General features: G+C 38.6%; 1 protein-coding gene across 6 annotated transcripts in view; it reads left to right on the top strand.

Annotated features, from left to right (window-relative positions):
- The first annotated feature begins 973 nt into the window (after window positions 1–973).
- IL17REL (interleukin 17 receptor E like) overlaps window positions 974–18,014 on the top strand; it is a 48,323-nt gene continuing 31,282 nt past the window's right edge. For 4 of the 6 annotated variants that reach the window (XM_038155427.1, XM_038155425.1, XM_038155424.1 and 1 more), the window contains exon 1: window positions 974–5,099. In XM_038155427.1, the coding sequence (XP_038011355.1) occupies window positions 4,998–5,099 (102 nt within the window). In that variant the 5' untranslated portion in view covers window positions 974–4,997. The remainder of the gene's footprint in view (window positions 5,100–18,014) is intronic. The other 2 variants (XM_038155432.1, XM_038155429.1) reach the window with 2 other exon arrangements.

Genomic DNA, 18,014 nt, shown 5'->3' with positions numbered 1-18,014 from the left:
CTTATACCCTGCAAGAAGAAAAATCACGGAGGTAAGAGGTGGGCTTCTAAAATCATAATTAATCTAGTGCTGGCTGCTGACATGAAAAGCATTTCTCAGGCAGAGGAAGTTTCACTGTAAATCTCACTCTGTGGGTCAATGTTTTTGTAACTCAGAACAACACCCCTGCCTTTCTTTACTAAAGGACTTTTTGTATTGATGTTTGACTCACAGTAAATCTTGTTACCTTGAAGCTTTAATTAGGGTCTGCTGGTAGATTATCTGTTTCCACAGCGCAGCTAGAAAGCCTGTTAAAAGGACAAAAATCATATCCCTCTCTGAGGTCAGCCTGGTGAGGTAAATGTCTATGTGCCATGTTAGAAGGGTTTCTGCTGGAAATGTGCCATTTCCTGCCTTGCTGGGTATCACTGGAATTAATGCCATGGCCGACTGCTTAGCTTATACCAGGAGTTAGGTTCCTGTCTTAAAAAAATAGATAGGTAAAATTTAGCTGAGTAAAATGAAAAAAGCAGACTGAATCATCTCCTGAAAAAAAGTAATTGTGTGCACATGGTGCATGAATGATTTACTTTTAGTTGGAACCCCTCCACATATGCTAATAATTCCAGTTTCTCTGAGCTTTATGTTCATAAAAGTATAGTGTCCACAAAAATTTTGGAGAATTGTGAATATGCTTTATTTTTTATTATTCTTTTACTTTTTTCTAAGTAGGTTTTTTTGAACGCTCAAGTTTTTAGTTTTCTTCTTTAATAATTTTATTAACAATTTCAGATGGGTCTAAAATGATTTGCTTTATTAATTTAAAAAGACATTTTCTTTATTTCTTTAAAAATGCATGGAACTTTCAGCAACCTAATTTGGAACTAGATTATCTTTAAATTTCCCTTCTAGACCAAACCACTTTATGATTGTATGATTCTAACCTTAGGAAAAGAAAGGCTTCAGCATCTCTGGGTTGTGCCTGGGATGCAAGCAGTGCACCTAAGGTGCTGCCTACGGTGATGTTTGCTGTCATTGCTGAATGCTCATGACTCTTGAAGGAAAGGGACAGGGTGGGTGAGGAGAGTGAGGGTACCCTTGAATCACACAGATGAAATGAGTAGTGGTTGTCTTTGGACTGTGAATCAGTAACTTGTTGAGTACAGAAGCACTTGTGTTTCAGCAGCCTGTCTTGTGTCTCTGTGGGGTATAGGTGCCCTGCTGGTCCCTCTGCTGTGCACCTACCCTGGCTGCACAGGCTCACTCTGAACGGGAGATACAGGCACGATCCCAGAAAAATGCAGTTCCCAAGCAGCTCTGAATCCCTTGTATTTTGTTGTGGTGACTGGAGCACCTCACACCGCTCCACTCCAGAGCATGCCCGACATGACAAGATGTTAAAGTTATAATGTCCTATGGTTGATGTAAGTGGTCTGGAGGCACAATGTCTGCTGCTTGGAGCAGGCAGTACGACTGCACAGAGTTAAAATAATAGCCAGGGGACTGTTATAGTATTGTATGTGTGCCTGTGTTGGTGGAACTGGGAAGAACATAGTGATATGTCACAGGATCCTCTTGCAAAATGTAGTGTGAATGTGGCTATTGTGCTGCACAGAAGGCTGGGACTTCTCCAACATGGATGTGACAGGGACATGCCTTCCAGCATGGACATTGATGTTAATTTAACAAAGTCAAAAAGTAATGTAGCCAAAATAGAAATCTTTTTGGAGTTCTCTGCTTAAACTCTAACACATCAGGTCATAAAATCAATTTCTGGCTGCTTTAGGTATGTCTGGTGACATATCTGTCCTATCTTTCATTTTCAATTGTTTCCCATCCAAACTTGACCAGTGGTGGAAGGATTTTCTCTTTTGAAGGGGGCCAAGTATGTATCCAAACATATTTGACTAATGAAGAAAAGGTACCTGAGCTGATGGTCCAGAGATCAAACTTGACCCAAGAGAAAATGGGGAATCTAAAATACTGGATTTCACTCTGTACGCTAAGGTTGACCTGTGCATTTTATTAAAAAATGCCCTGAACCACCAAGCCACCATCCTGAAATATGCAAGATTTGGACCCAAACCTTCTTGCACTGTGAAATGTTTAGATTCTGGCTTTTCTGTGTTCTTGACCAGTGCTCTAATAAAGATTTTGGGTGCAAAATATCTGTATTACCCAAGTGCAAAAGGAGGCTCTTCCTAGTAAGAGTTTTTAAAGAGTCATTTTTCTGAAGATGGAGGGAATATTGGTAGAAACAGAACAGTATCTTTTGCTGTCATCTGTTCTTCAGGGATAAAGTAATGAAAGCATCAAACTAAAGACAAATGTGGATTAAAATATAGGTAAGGTATAGTAAGTAACAAGGGCTAAAAGCCATCTGTTAGAAAAAAATATTCAAAATTATGATCAAGAATTAGAGTCCCATTTGAGCACGGAGCCTAAGAGATATTGTCCCTGTAAATTTCAAATGCATCAATGCTTCTACATAACTGATAGTTTTCAAAAAATATGACATGGGTCAATTATACTGCCCAGCCATTAGTGACAATCTTAATGGGTGTTCCGAAACTTGTAACAGTGGATGAACACAGTAATTCCAGGATACAAATCATGCAGGAACAGTAAAGTAGCTAGTTTAGACATGATTAAAAAAAAAAAAAAAAAAGGTTCAAATGAAGCAAATAACAATAAAGTTGTTGCCTGTTGAATTTAATAACAGCTTCAGTCCACACAGAAACTGTCTTGACTGAAACACAGTTCCTGCATAGAAAGAGTACATTGTTAGATCTGTGCTATGATCAGCTTTATTCAGAATGTGACAGAGGTGCCCTAAGAAATACCAGAATAAAATTTCTTAAGGTGAATCACACTGTTAATTTCTGTGGAAACTGCAGGTAGATGATACACTAAAGAGAGTCAAAATGGCATTTTCTAGAGAGTAAAACATCCGTGAACTGCTCACTCCTGAATATTGTTTGCAGGACCCTCATCTTACAAAAGAGTATAGTAAAAATGAAAAGGTATATTACTTACCATAGAAAATACAGGGGAGGCATGCTGGAAAACAATACAGCTGGGACTATTTTGCAAAGGTGAGATAGAAATGGATAGTCTGTATTTTTTAAAGCAACAAGGGGTAACCCAATGGAACTATGTGGAAGCAGTTTTAAAATCCAAACAAATAAAATAAACATAGGTTAATTAATGCACAACTCGTGGCTCAAAGAAGCTTTGAAAACCAAAAGGATAAATAGATGCAAAGAGTTTTACTAATACATTTAAGAAAGTTCCAGAAGCAGCTATTAAAATCAGTGATGTGCATGTGGCTTTTGGTTCAGTAAATCCACAAGATCCAGGTCATTGGAATTTGTCTGCATACATGTTAAAATAATCCATGGAAATAGGATATTTAACTTCTTTCTTATTTCTTTTAAGCATCCTCTGATCCTCTTAGGAGAGTGGACTGGGCAGATTTTTGATCTTGAGTATTTTTGTGCATAGATGTGTCACATCCCACTCCTGTGAGTACTCAGGTTCCATTCATGCCCATGATCAAAGTTTTTCTGGACCTATTTGGTAATGGGCCAGGGGGCTTTGAGTGTATTTTGGTGGTCTCAGTCCACCTCTTCTGGACTGACCCTTTCTCAATGGCTCCTGGCTCCGTCTTGTCACCTCCTCTGTGCTTTATGTGGTCATCATGGACCGGAACAGGGAACTGAGCCCCAGAAAGATGCTGCCCTACCTCCACAGGGCCCCCTTTCCAGCCACCCCCTGTTCTAACTTGTCTGCTTGAGTGGCCATCAGTGTTCGAGGTATAGCAACACATTAACTCCTTAATGTCCAAGCTTCTATAAGATGACAAAATTTAATTGCTGTTTTTTAACCAAAACATTTAAATTACATTTTGTTCAGTATAGTGATTTATGCTGCCTATCTAAAAAATAGAGTCTTCTAGGAAAATTGGCAAACTGGACTCATGTGAAGTATCTAAAATACAAGTACAGTAGATACACTGGCAGAGTAGACATTGTGTTTTATGTGTAAAGCCAGATCCTAGATGCTGTTAGTTATATATTCCTCACTGTAACTGATGTAAAGGGTTTTGTAAGAGCACTGAGTACTTGGGTCCTGGCACTGTCCTACTGAAAGATATCTCTCAGTGGTGAGCAAGCCCTCTCTGTGGAGGAAAACCCCCTATTCCCCTTAGGCATGTCACACGTAGTCTCCATACCAACCAGAGAGTGTGTTTTTGAAATACTTGTTCCTTACAAAGGGTAGTGGGACTGTGTAAATCGTAGCACCCAGAGAGGCATTCCTGGGCATTCTGTTATGCTTACAGGAATTGAGGTATTTTGACTCACTCCTACCCTGCTTTCAGTGTTGGTGGTGTTGAGCTTTGAAAAAACATGCATATTTCCAAAGCTGGAGGGAGATAGGCTATAGGACAAGATGCTCCTATTGATACAATTAGATAACAGTGGAAAAAATTTCAAGGCTCAGATTTCTAGGGTGAAAGAATATGGTATTCCTGCTGATGAAAAAGAGGAAACTAGTGTTTCAAGACCACCCACCCTGGCAAAGCTGGTTTTCTTCTCACTGAAAGCACTAGAAAACCAGGAAAATAAGACTGCATTTGAATACCCATGAACTTCTCTGGTACATCACTCTAGAAACAAAATTCCCATTTATATATGGAATTTACAGAAAAGAAATCTGTTGAAACTGATCTAATGCTGATGTGATGAAATCCAGAAGGAAGAGGCTTTTACTGTGATTGTCAGAAATCACTGTTTCCTATTTTTCAGTTTGGAACATACGAAATGAGTTGAGCATGGTTTATATTTCCCAGAACTAGCAATTTTCTGTCTTTGGAAAGTTTTAGAGGGAGGAGCTCAGAGGTGCTGTGGGAGGGACTAAAATTCATATTAAAGTTCTGGCATGAGAGGGAGAATTGTCAGAGTAGAAGGTTTCTTCTGAGGTTTTGCTTTTTGTATTTTTTTTTATTTTATTTTAGGATGATAAGTACTTATGTTCAGATTCTTCTAATAATTCTATTTTGGAATGCTGATTGTCAGATTATTCCCAGGATTGAAGAATGTGGACTTTCATGTTCTCAGGTAATCTCTTACTTGTTCCTATTTGCTGTCTATTAATATAGTAGTTATATGCTACCAAAGTAATTGTAGGAAAAGCAAGAAAGCAAAAAGGGAAAAATATTTCAGCTGTCCTGAGCATTCACTTTATATTCCTGTCATTCTGAATTTGGTATCCAAAGTGGAAAAAATTACTCTGAAAGGGGGTAGGAAAATGCATCTTTACACTGTTTGCAACTGCTGCTGTTAGTTTAAAATCTGTCTTTTGTATTTGAAAAAAATTATTTTGTTAATATTGCTTTTCCAGAGTCAGTTTTTACAACAGCAGTGGTGCCACAGAGATGTGAGAGGGAGGAATGAGAGGGTTCAGAAATTGCCAATTATGTTAGGAACATATGAAACACTGAATTTGCTGTGAATGAATTAAGCATGAGAAAGAGTAAAACGTGTTTTTCATTTTGTGGTTTGAATGTAACCAGTATTAAATTTAATGACTTCTGTATGTGCATGGAAGGGGTGTGAGCCATACCGTCTCTTTAATAGCTTTGTGTTTGTACGATTCCAAATATCCCCGCAGAGGGGCAGCATGGAGATATTCTGCTCTTCTTGGCATTCTGAAATTGTAAACATAGATAGAGTACATTGAAAGAGAAATAAAAAAAAAAAAAAAGGATTAAATAATAGGCAGTCTGACTTTCAGTCTTAGTGGAGGATGATAACTGTGGACTGGCTACAGAGAAGAAAAATTGATATTATGACAGAATTTGGCTGTCTTTATACACTTCTACTTGAAGATGTCAGTATTTAGGACAACCAGTGAGACATTCTAAAGATTGTTTAAATGTGGTGGTACTACCCAGATATTAAGTTAGTTCATGTTAAAGTAATTTATTTTATATTTGATATGTGTATCCTCGAAAAAGAGTAGGAATAATGATTCTTATAAAAGACTAGATGGAGCAAAAAAGTCCTCTCTATATTTAAATATTCATGTACTATAGTTAATGTTCCTGTATTCAAGCTCTGTAGTCTCTATCTACTTAGATGTTTTTAGAATAATAAAATATAGCCATAAGAGATTAATCTCTAGATGTACCCAAATACTTTACAAGAATTTTTATGTACTTGTATTCATGAATGCAAATATTTTTAATAATTTATGCTCCTTGGTCTGCTGCAATGAGAGTTTAAAATAGAAATGATTTTTCATTCTAATTTATCCCTTCAAAAAGTGTAGGATTCTCAGATCAGCATGTAAAAATCAATATCAACCTTTTTTGATTGGGTTTTAGTCTAGGGGATAGGATTTACCTCTGGGGCCCCTAAATGGTCTCTTTCTTTGTCAAACCTTTGGTATGTATGTTATGAAGACTGAGTCACTAATTGCCTATAGACACAACCCTAAGGTCTGGCAAACTGGATCCCTTTCTCTACCTTCAAGAATGTGTCTTACACTTTTCCAATACTGAAGATTGATCAACTGAGAAAGGTGTGTTTTAATTTTCTTATCTGCAGGGGATTTACGTTGTTTCCAGTATAGCAGAATCAAACAATCAATCATTTGTAATATTAGGGACAGGATTCAGTTAATGTTCTGTATGTGATGTTTCTGCTAGTTGTATTCAGTAGAATCTTGAATGCATTTATGACTTTTTAAGACAAAAATGTTTCCTCAAAGGGAACAATAATGATCTCAACAGGATAAATTACTGCCAGCATAGCATTTTCAATGCAGTGCAAAGCACTTTAGCTACATGAACTTCAGAATCTCATGACTAGTTTATTAGAGGAAACTTCTTCCTCCTTTTCCTTTGAAATTAACTTCAATTTCTGTCCACAACTGACCATGACTTGTGGGCTCAATTCAGCCCATGAGTTATTCTAAAAGGGAGCAGTCCATCTTCCCCATGATGTGTTCTAACAGTGTTCTTCATAGGGGCACTAGTCAGGGGTTACAGTTTGCCTTTATCTGTGTGAAATATGTGTGCGCTCCCTTCTGCTATAGCAAATCAGGTCAAAAAGTAGAGAATCAATGACTTATTTCTAGCAATTTTCTTAATGTGATAATGAGATATTGTCTGTTTAAAGCTATCAGAGATTTCTGCAGCTGCTGTTGTTACCAGTGAATATTACAGATTTTTGTCTCATGAAGTTTTCCCAGACGTTTGTACAGTAAATTTCTCTTTTGCATTCAAACTTGAAGCTGTGTGGTTCTTCATAAGGCAAGGGATATGAAAAGCAACAATTTGCATTTTTCTGTGTTTTTCAAACTATGGGTATTGTCAGAAGTTTTTTAGCAGGTTTAATAACTGAAACTGTTGAGTTTCACCAGTAGACTAGATTTTCGTGTTGCTGTGCCCACTAGATATTTGTGAGCAGTTTTGACCTCTATGGGTACTTCTTATCAGAGTAAAGCACTGGTTGTACTTGGGAGGCAAATAGTGACATAACTATTTTGAGGCATATGACTTGCAAAACATTTGAAATGTTATCACAACTTTATGAATTATTCTTAGTTTACCATGGGTATTCAGCAAGATATCCTTGCACTACCTTGTGGAAGGCAATATTTGAGTTTCATTACTGTAACACAAACTGTGCATCATTCAGTACAGGAAAGGAAAAAAAGAACATTGGATGTTTATGCCAGTGTTACGTAAAATTTTAAACAGTATGAAAAGCATACAGCTGTGGGTTGAATGATGGCAAATGAACAACGAAGCTTTTACTATGTGTTATGGTTTATTTTTTCTTCTTTATTTTAATAGCTTGGCTTTAGAACTCACGTGATATTCTAGTATTCAAAGATTAAGTGCTGTGGGCATGGTCTCCATACCCCACCCAATAGGAAACATAGTTATCAACCAAGTTTCCCTGTGAAAGCATAGGGGAATCCCAGCCTGCAATTGAAATTGGGTTTGTGCCCTGCTCATTTTACAATACACATTGTTTGCGGGCTGTACACAAAGAAATAGGCTTATGCCAAATTTGGTTCAACAGCTGGTAAAGATCAAGAGCACTACATTTAAAAAACACTCTCCAGAACACTATGAAATATTATTTGAATTGTCTGCCATTTAATGCAGTAATGTTTCCAAAGTCTATGGATGAAGAAGGAAACACTAAACTGAATCTGGGATCTCCCTCTAATTATAAATGTTATTGGCAGCGAATCCTTAATATATAACTGCTGCTTGTTCCTGCTATTCATAATCAAAATACGTGGTGTTTCTTTACTGGATATTTATACCGTGGATCAGTCCATTTTTGCTGAATACTACACACTGCAAAACTAGTGATATAGTATAGCCCTTAGTCCACAAAGTCAGCTGACATAAATTGCTATTATTTGTTCATTATTAAGCAATTAACATTTTTAAATGATCCCAAGCCTCTAGAAAATGGACATGACAATGTGAGTGACATAATTCAGTTGTCCTCTAAAATCTGATTGAAACCATAATTTTAGACATGGCAAATGTCTAAAGAGACTGATCAGAGACCTGGTTTCCTTAGGGTGAGTGAGAGAAATACATCATGAAATCCCATCATAGGAAGACAATTCAACACAGACTTTTTTGGGTATGCATTGATATATCTGATGACTGAAGGAGATGCATAGAAATATAAACATCTTTTGCTAATATTTGCTGAGGTACAGTACAATCCATGAGAGCATGCCCTAGACAGAAAGCCTGGGGTCTACTTCTCTGCCTGTCATCGAATCACTTGTGTGGCTCTCTTCAAGTTATTTCATTTCTCTGGTTTTCACAAGTACGTAAGAGTTCTGATCTTCCTGTGTGGTGTGTCTTAATTATATGTTTTCATTAACTGCTTTGAATACTATAATTAGGAGTTAAGTACTCATTAGTTAAAACTTAAGGGGCTCAATCATATTGAGTCATTGTATTAGAGTGATATGAACCCATTTGCTTAGGTATTTTTGCTTGTCTTCTCTGCTGGTGCTTAGAAGGGCTGCAATTTAGCACGTTTGGGCAGCTTATCTCTTGGACTGTGTTTCACATTTCCTCTTTGGGTCAAAAATAGTTTGGCAATGATATAAGACAGCTTCATGTTGTGTCCTTTGCTACTGCTTGGGTGCTGTCACATTTCCTCTCCCTCTGAGAAGGAAACAGCCAGTGACAGGTACAAACAGGGACTTACTGCAGTGTTCCTCAGTGTTACAGCATGTACCACCAGCTCCTGTAAGAGAGGTGGAGATGGAGGAAGCTTTGCAGTTCAGAACTTGCAAAAAATGCAATGGTAGCTTTTGGGCCTTTTCCCTTCTCTGTTCCTCAGGAACTCCAGAAGAAGGTTGCAAGGTCTGGAAAGAGACTAGCCACTGGAATAGCAAGCACAGAATACAAGAAGTCATGAAAGCTGGGGCCACAGACTTAACAGGTTTTGGAACCGGACCTGACAAAGTGTCTTGGAACTGAAACACAAGGCAGTGCTAGAGGCTTCACCACAAGACATCAGCATCACTTATGTGCAATCAGTATATAATCTCCTGTAAATAGCAGGAGACACATACTTGATAAACCCAAACAGGGATGTATAAGCAAGCTCAGCAGAAGATGGGAGCAGCTGGTCTTTATTATTGGCAGAGAATTTTAGCTTACAAATCTTTCTCAGCCCTAATCTTAGGGATCTGATCTGTCCTTCAGCTCCATTTGGACCCAGAACTAAGTAGTGGGTATTGAGACTTGGAAGTAGGTGCTTTCCACAGCCATCTGACTGCTGTGCAGTTGGAAAACTACCTGTAATTTGATCAAATCTGGGTGGGACAGGCTTTCTAGGAGTGGTAATAAATTTAACGAGACCATGTAGTGTGACCTAGCTAGAATTCTTGCAGTAAGGTCTGGGCATAGTTTAATTTGCACTTTTGTGGAGCTGGCAATGCTGTACCTGTTATATTGTCATGTCTATTTATATTACTCCATTCTTCCTCTCCTGCCAGAATGTCTGTGCATAGGAGAGAACCAGGGAGGATCAAAAATGAGAAGGACCAAAAGAGGTTTAAAAGACTTCTTTCTAAGGATAGGTTTGGATGCTCTCCAGGCTTTTTGGCTCAGCATTGAGATGGTAGGCTTTGCTGATGGATGGATGAATTTGGACCTAAGAAAGGAGTTTCCTCTTATCTCTGCCTAAAAATAATTTGATTTCTGAGAGCCATAAGTTTCCCTGTGCTGCATTGTGGCTTGGTGGTCGTTCACACCAGGATGGCACATTTGAAGTTCTATGAGTTCCGTTACCATTATCCCCAAAAGAGGTCCCTAGGTTTTTTATACCAGCCTGTTACATATGTTTTCGTAGTATTCATACTGTCAGAAAAATATATCTCCTTGTAATTTTTTCCTGATTTTGTTAACATTTATTGGCTATTTTTTGAAAACCAGGAAATTATTTGCCATCTTGAAAATACAAACCAGAAAGTATGCCCCAAACTGCAGTGTGTTGCTGAGGAAATTTCAGACCAACTGTGAATTACTTGTCTGGGAATGATCACGGAATCAGTAAATTAATATACACTCAGTAGTGATACAGACACATCACAGCACTACCCCTCCATTCACAACCATAAGAATTCAATAGGTCATAATTTTCTAAGGTCATGAACAGACTGGAAAATCACAGTAACCAGTGATGCTGAGCACTGGGATAGATTGTCTGTGGAGCTTATAGAGATCTCCACACACACAAAGAAGATATGGCTGAGATATGTCTAACGCAGCTCTCGTATGTGTCAGAGAAAGGTCTTTCTTCCTAAAGCAGAAATGTAGAGTAGATGACATATTGAGTTTTTCCTAAGACAAGTATCTCTGCTTTCATTCATTCATCCTCTTCTCTTTCGTGGGATCTACAGATGGCCCTTCAAATAATATTTGACTTAATCCTTTGGAACAGTCAGCAGGCATATCTTGTCCTTCCAGCATGCAAAATATAGGACTCACCATGAAATCTGTACAGGATACGCAATCTCATTCAGGAAGTGTCTATGCAAAAATGAAAAGAGTTTTAGTATTAATTTGCAAATTACCTTTGGATCTTTTTCTTGCAAGGAAATGTTTCAACATAGTTGCTTTGAATAAGTGTGGTAAATTTCAATAATTTCTGGAAAACTGTCTTGCTATTGCCTCTACTTGTCTGCGTATTTTCAGAGAGTATGAATCACATAAACAACACTGTACAGTACTAGATGTACATTCATTGTCTTTTCTTGGAAAAACTTTGAGGAAATAGAATTTATTGCAGTTAAGATTTTTCACGGTATCCAGTTTTATTTTTCCCTTTTATCCCTACATATGCAAACTTCCTTCACCTTTGTCCCACTTCATCTCCCCAACATGCTGTTCTTTTTTCTATGACTGCAGTGATTTTTCTCCATTGTTTGATGTCTTTGTTACAATTTTTCATAATTGCAGTTACCATTATATTGTGATGCTTCATGCTTAGTTTTGATAAGTAATATCTGTTCTTTGGGGTTTTCCCCCCTCATTTTCAACATATTATATTTATATGTGATACAATAGAATAATTTTTAGAGCATGGTCAGATCTGTGTTACCATTCTGTCTGCCTTTGTAGCTAATTATCTCTTTTACTTAGAAGTCAAAAATCACATACAATTTTCAAGCAAATGTATGGCATAGGTGGTTTTCAGTAAGTACTATCATTAAGAATGAGGCATAGTGTAAAGCAACATATGAAAGTAGTGAACACTGATGAGTTTATTTAGCTGTTGTAAAATTAGTAGGATTCTGCTTCTTTAGAAGCCTTTCTCTTGAACCTCTGCCTCCTTTAATTGCCCTGTGCTAAGTTTAGCAACTACAGTACAAGGAGGATACAGTATAAAAAGGTAAACAATGTGATTATTACAGTTTTTTCCCTTCCCCATACCCCCACAAAATTATGATTAATCTCACAAAATTATGATTAGTTAAAGTTTTGAGAAATAGACATATGTAATGTCATTTCAAATAATTAATTTGTATTGGATATGATTTACTTTAAATTTTCCAAATTTATATATAACTAGCTTCTCTATTAATTATCTCAAACTGCAAATGTTTCAGATAAAATACACACTAGATATTTTCAGTAGGGTTTCTCTACACAGTAAATCTTGAATGTTTTAAATTTCTCATGTACTCACACAGCTAATTCTTTCAGGGAAGGTGTTTTTGGCTTTTCTTGCCCTTGACAGGGGAGAGCAAAGGCATGTATTTAGGGATTCTGGTATAGGGTTTCTGATGCAGGATTCAGACTTTCAGACATTATACTAATACAGATATGAATAGCCAGGAAAAAGTTCTCTCTCAAAAATTTTCAAGAATACAGCTGAAAAAAATTTCATGTACTAAGATTTCCCTTATTTTGTTGTGGCTAGAATGTTTCTGTAACTCAAGCAAGCACTTTTAGAGCCAATCAGACATGTTTAGCATTGTCTTTAATAGAAGCAGTTCCTTAACTGGTGCTGTGGTGCAGGCAGGAATGCAGAAGCCTCCCAGGACAGTCATCTGAGACTACCATGGCTTCTACCATGTCCTGTGGGATCATTTGTATGGCCTTACATCCTAATACAACATAACAAGCTAAGGCTAGAATAAAACCAAAGTCAGCATTAAAAATTACTTCTCATCTGGAAGAGATATAAATAGAGGTAGTTCCATGATTATTTAAATTTGAAATTTTCTTCTGTTTAAGGAGAAGAGGGAGAAACCTCATTTTAATCAGAACTGCAAAACCCAGAAACATGTGCTGCTGCTTTGAAGGGAGTCTCAACCCTGAAATGTGGCTTCCAAAGTCTTGGAATTTTAATAAAAAATTTTGCCAAGTGTGCTATGTTATTCTAAATGTTACTATGAGTTTGTGATCTCTGATGGCAGGGTTAGAAAACTCTTTTTTGTTTTTAAGTTCCTGCACCCCCAGCATTTCAGGGTAGTGTCTACAACATTCACCCATTTTGTGATGCTGCTGTGCTCCTGTAGTTTTACGTTATTAAATACACATTCAGTGCAGATCATGAGAAAGCATTAGAGTCTTGTCAGGGCAGTATGAGAAACCTGCATACTCAGCATGGTGCTGCATCAGGAAAGACAAGGGAAAGAGTTAAACACCCAGTTAGTCTCATCTCTGCTCTCTAGAGCCCACAAACCTGAGGTATGAGTGAAATTTTCTTTGTGGAAACTCTCTTCCACAAAGAATATGTTCTCTTGTGGAGCAGCTGCTGAGAGCTATTCTTTCAAAGTTCCAGTTTCTGGTTTGTTTTCTGGTCACTGCTTAGAATGAAATGTAAGTACGAAACAGATCTCCCATGTGAATGTTGAAAGCACTAAAAAACTCAGCTTAAAATTTTCACAATGTCTTCCCTGTCCTTCTCTCAGACCAGCATTCTTCTATTTCCCCTCTCAGACCAGCATACTTCTCTTTGCCCTCTGCACACTCTGACTGCTTTGACAGGAGGCCTGGGAAACCCTCTAATTTACCAGGCAATGTAGCAAACAGGCACCTCAGAACTGCTTCAGTTTAAGGAGGATGTTGAACCTGGTGGTTCCTTGAGATATGAACTTGAAAGCTGGAGTATAAAAGGTGGAAAATGCAATATTCTGCTTTCCTCTTCTAATATTTACAGTTTGAAGGAGGCTTGAGCCTTGTTAGTTTTACTCTGTTACTATTAAAACTCCAGCCACCTGCTATGCTGGGTGATGTGGATGCGTCTCACTATGAGTGTCTGCTATCCCCGACATGAGCTAGAGGTCATTCCAGTGTTGTTGTGGTCACAAACTAAACCCCAAATTGCATGCATCCAGGGATATTTCAGATCAGAAAAGGAGGTGTCTAATGAGCTTGAGTGCCTCCAGTCTTGTGTGGCAATTCATTGGGTATTATAGAACATGGTCCTGAGCTGAGATTACCACAGTTTGCTTAAATTATATTTCAGGTACCTAAGCCCTCTTTTAGATTTGGCTGACTTAATCCTTTTGAAAATGGCTGAAAACTTTAGCTTTATTTCACTACCCACTAATGCAAAATTCTCATGGAGAAATAGCCTTACTTGGGAATTATGTGACCCTTTTCTAATGGACAAAACTGATGTTTGCATAGGTGTGTAGGGTTTGTGAAGTTTAGGTAGCTGTGCTGGGGTGGCTTCTCTAAGAAGCTGCCAGCCAGCTCCATGACAGACCACCACTGGCCAAGGCTGAGACCATCAGTGATGATGGTGTCCTCTGGGATATCAGCATTCTGTTATCCCCTGATGGAGCAGGTGGATGCCTTGAGGTTGGGACTGTGTGGGAAGCTCATACTGGAGCAGGCTCCTGGCAGGACCTGTGCCCTGGTGCGAGAGGAGCCACACTGCAGCAGGTTTGCTGGCAGGACTTGTAACCCTTTGGGGAACCTGCACTGGAGCAGTCTGTTCCTGAAGGACTGCACCTTGTGGAAGGGATCCACTCTGGAAAAGTTCATAAAGAACAGCAGCCCAAGGGAAGGACTCATTTTGGAGAAGTTTGTGAAGGTCTGTCTCCTGGGGGAGGGACCCCTTGCTGGAGCAGGGGAAGGAGGAATGGTGTAAGGAGTGCTTTTCCTGAGGAGTGGCAGAGACCGTGATGTGTGATGAACTGACTGCAGCCCCCCTTCCTTGTTCCCCTGAACTGCTGAGGGGGAGGTGCTGGACAAATTAGGAGTGAAGTTGAGTCTGTGAAGAAGGGAGGGGTGGGAGGAAGGTGCTTTAAGGTTTGTTTTTTTATTTTCTCATTAAATTACTCTGACTTTAATTGGGAATAAATTATACTAATTTCCCCAAGCTGAGTCTATTTTGCCTGTGATGACAACTGCTGCGTGATCTCTCCTTGTCCTTATCTCAAACCAGGAGCCTTTTTTTACATTTTCTATTCCCTGTCCAGTGGTGGAAGGGAGTGACAGAGGAAATGTCACTATGGTAGGCACCTGGCATCCAGCTAAGGGCATCCAGCAATAGGCAAAACAATGTATCCCCACTTGGATCAGATTCCAAGCTCATTTAAATCAGTGGAAAGTGTCTCACCCAACCAAAGTCTTCCACAATTTCTGGATGTGAGCAGCGTGTAATTTTTCATTTATAAATTTCACAGTGTACAGCTGAGCACTGAGGGCTGCTCCTGGGACTCTAGACATATATTAAAAGAATAGTTGCCTAGAGCAAAAGCATGAGGGCTTTGCTGTGCATGCCAGAACACTGCAAAACAAGGCCTGCAGTATGTCTCCTCTTTTTGCTGAGCAATAGTGTTAGGATAGATGAGAAGACAGTAACTGGAATAGAAAAGGATCTTCAGGCAAAAATAAAAATACATATTTCCAAATGAAATAATTACTGTCTCCAGCAGCAGGAGGAGCAATTCTGTACTGGAGAGTATCTTCTCATAATCTTCACTTGAATTCTTGCTAATTTTTTCCTTTCTTCTCTGTTCTTTTCTATGGCAATCTTAGGACCCACTGATTCCAGTCACCTCTGAGACTGGTAGTCTCAGTTCTGTCAGTGTTGCTGAGGGAGTTTTTTTCTTGTAGCCTGTTTTGTGCTGCAAAGATCATTATAACATCCTAACCTCAAAGCACATGGTTGTCTGGAGGGCCTGTGGAATCTGTGTCCTCCAGTTTTTCAAGAAATTACCAAAATAATTGCTGACTTGATCTGGTGGTGGTGACAGTACTGCTTCTAGCAGGAGGCTGGACTTGGTGACCTTCAGAAACCCCTTCCACCCCACATTTCTTTGATTCCATTTTATCATCTGCTGTATGAGATCTCCAGAAAGTAATTGAAATAATTAATGCTGTATCAGAGTGTCCCTGTCTCATTGTTATACTAGAAGTGATGATTTGGTAGATTAGTTCTCCTTTCATGTAGCTGAGTGGTCTGAAATTTTTGACAGTCTGTGTATGGGATGGTGCTGATTTATACCAGCTGACGGTGTGGCAGTCAGAGTACATTTTAATTTTACTGTGTCTATTGTACGCTATTCTGTTTTGTTAACAGCTTGTGTTAAAAGTGTAGGGAATGTGACATCAAAATGATTGACAGGTTTTTTTTGTTTCGTTGGTTCTTTTAATTTCTAAAAGAAAGAAGTTAATGCATACAAGCAATTTCTGCTTCTAGTCCTGGAGCTGAAGCATACAATAGAACAGGCAGCTTTTATTTCAGACACTCATAGCTCCCTTTGGTCCAATAAATTCAAAAGCAAGTGGTTTATATGTAAGTTCTTTTTTGTATCTCAACATTACTTTTAAATAAAATTAATTAAAAAGAAATTAGAAGCAGGGAATATTTTTCCCAGTTGAGAGACCTCAAAGCAATATTGTTTTGTCTGGCTATTCACTTATAGGATAAATGTATGTCACTGCCAAGAGTTCTGAGGAATAACTGTGCTTCTAACTCTTCCAGTTGTTCTGCTCTGTGAAAAGGATTCAGCCATGTAGCCACTGTGAGGGCCAGAAGATATTATATGCCATGTGCAGTACTGATAACATATGGAACAGTGCAGTTAAAATATAGGGACAGGATTCCTCAGCATCAGTCAGTGCAGGAGGGAATGCATACTACCTGGAAAACAGAACCTCACTAATGGCAGGTAAACAGAAGGATGAAAATCCAAGGGGGCTGAAGGTCTTAGTCACGTGCTCCTGCACTCCAGAAGTGCTGTTAAGCTGTGATGGAGCTGCTGGCCTTGTGGCAAGGAGCAGGTTGTGGAAGACAGGGTCTGTACCGTTGCATTTACATGTGAAATGGAAGGTGGTGCAATGACAATTGGTAGCAGTCTCTGTTTAAGATCCCTGTGAAGTCTTACTGGACAGTGTCCAGTAATCTTCAGTAAACACAGTCATGTCTTCCCTGTTTGTCCATGGCTGTTTCACTGGTGAGCTCAGAGCCCATGAGCCGAGTGTTAGCACAGCCAGGTGTTACCTTGCTCTGCCAGCTCAGGCCAGCTGTCATCCAAAAACTGCATGACCTTGTTAGCACTGAGCCTGAGCTTGATATCCTACTTCTCAGTAGCAATTATTCTTTCAGATTCAGCACGGCACTAATGTGATGGGATGTTTTCCATTCCACTTGGAACACACAGGGAAAAGACCTGGAGCTGGATAAATGTGTAGATGTGACTCAGATGTTTTGTTTTTAGCATTCTGTAAAACAATCCAGCAGCATCCAGGTGTTTTTGTAGTTTAAAACAGTCCAAAATAATGCTTTGCCATAAGTTTGGGTGCCTATTTCTTTTCTGCCTATTTCTTTTCAGTCCAAGTGTTTCTGTCTATGACTGCTTAGCTAATCCCCCTGCACGCTGCTCACATGTATCAGATCACCACATTGTCAGAAAAAGCTGAAGAACAACCTCGTGGTTTGCCAAAAATTGAAAACTGTCATTAGAAACATAGTTTTACCTTGGCAATGATAATAATTACACTTGATGTCAAAACAAATACAGATGCTCCTTTAGAGAAAAGGTCTTTTGAGGGCACTGTATCACAGCAGTACAAACTACAAATTTTTAATAGTTCTAAATTTTCATATTAAGAATATTAATAATTGCAATTTCTCTGGTTTTTGGTAAATGTAACCACAATTTAATTCACTTGCCAAGTGTGTTTTGGAGGTCTATTATTTTTCCTTTTCACCCACTTCCAATTTTTTGTATAAATACTTGACCCTGATATAGTTAAGACATATATTATATGTCACTTATATCTTCTTTCAGTGAGATAGAAATCATTATGTTATCACTGTGCATTCTTTTACTGTAAACAATTCTGTTTCCATACATTTGGTAAGATAAATACAGCTGTGAGCTTTCTAAGAACATAATGAGAAAAGTTCTGGGAGGTTCCAGTCCCCATCAGCATCAATGATGTGTAAATTGCAAAGGCATTATGGCCTTTATCTGTGAAAATAGCTCTGGAAAAAGCTAAAACA

The sequence above is a fragment of the Motacilla alba genome, chromosome 1A (assembly GCF_015832195.1).
Source record: "Motacilla alba alba isolate MOTALB_02 chromosome 1A, Motacilla_alba_V1.0_pri, whole genome shotgun sequence".
Lineage (NCBI taxonomy): Eukaryota > Metazoa > Chordata > Aves > Passeriformes > Motacillidae > Motacilla > Motacilla alba.
This window is presented reverse-complemented; position numbering and strand designations above follow the sequence as displayed.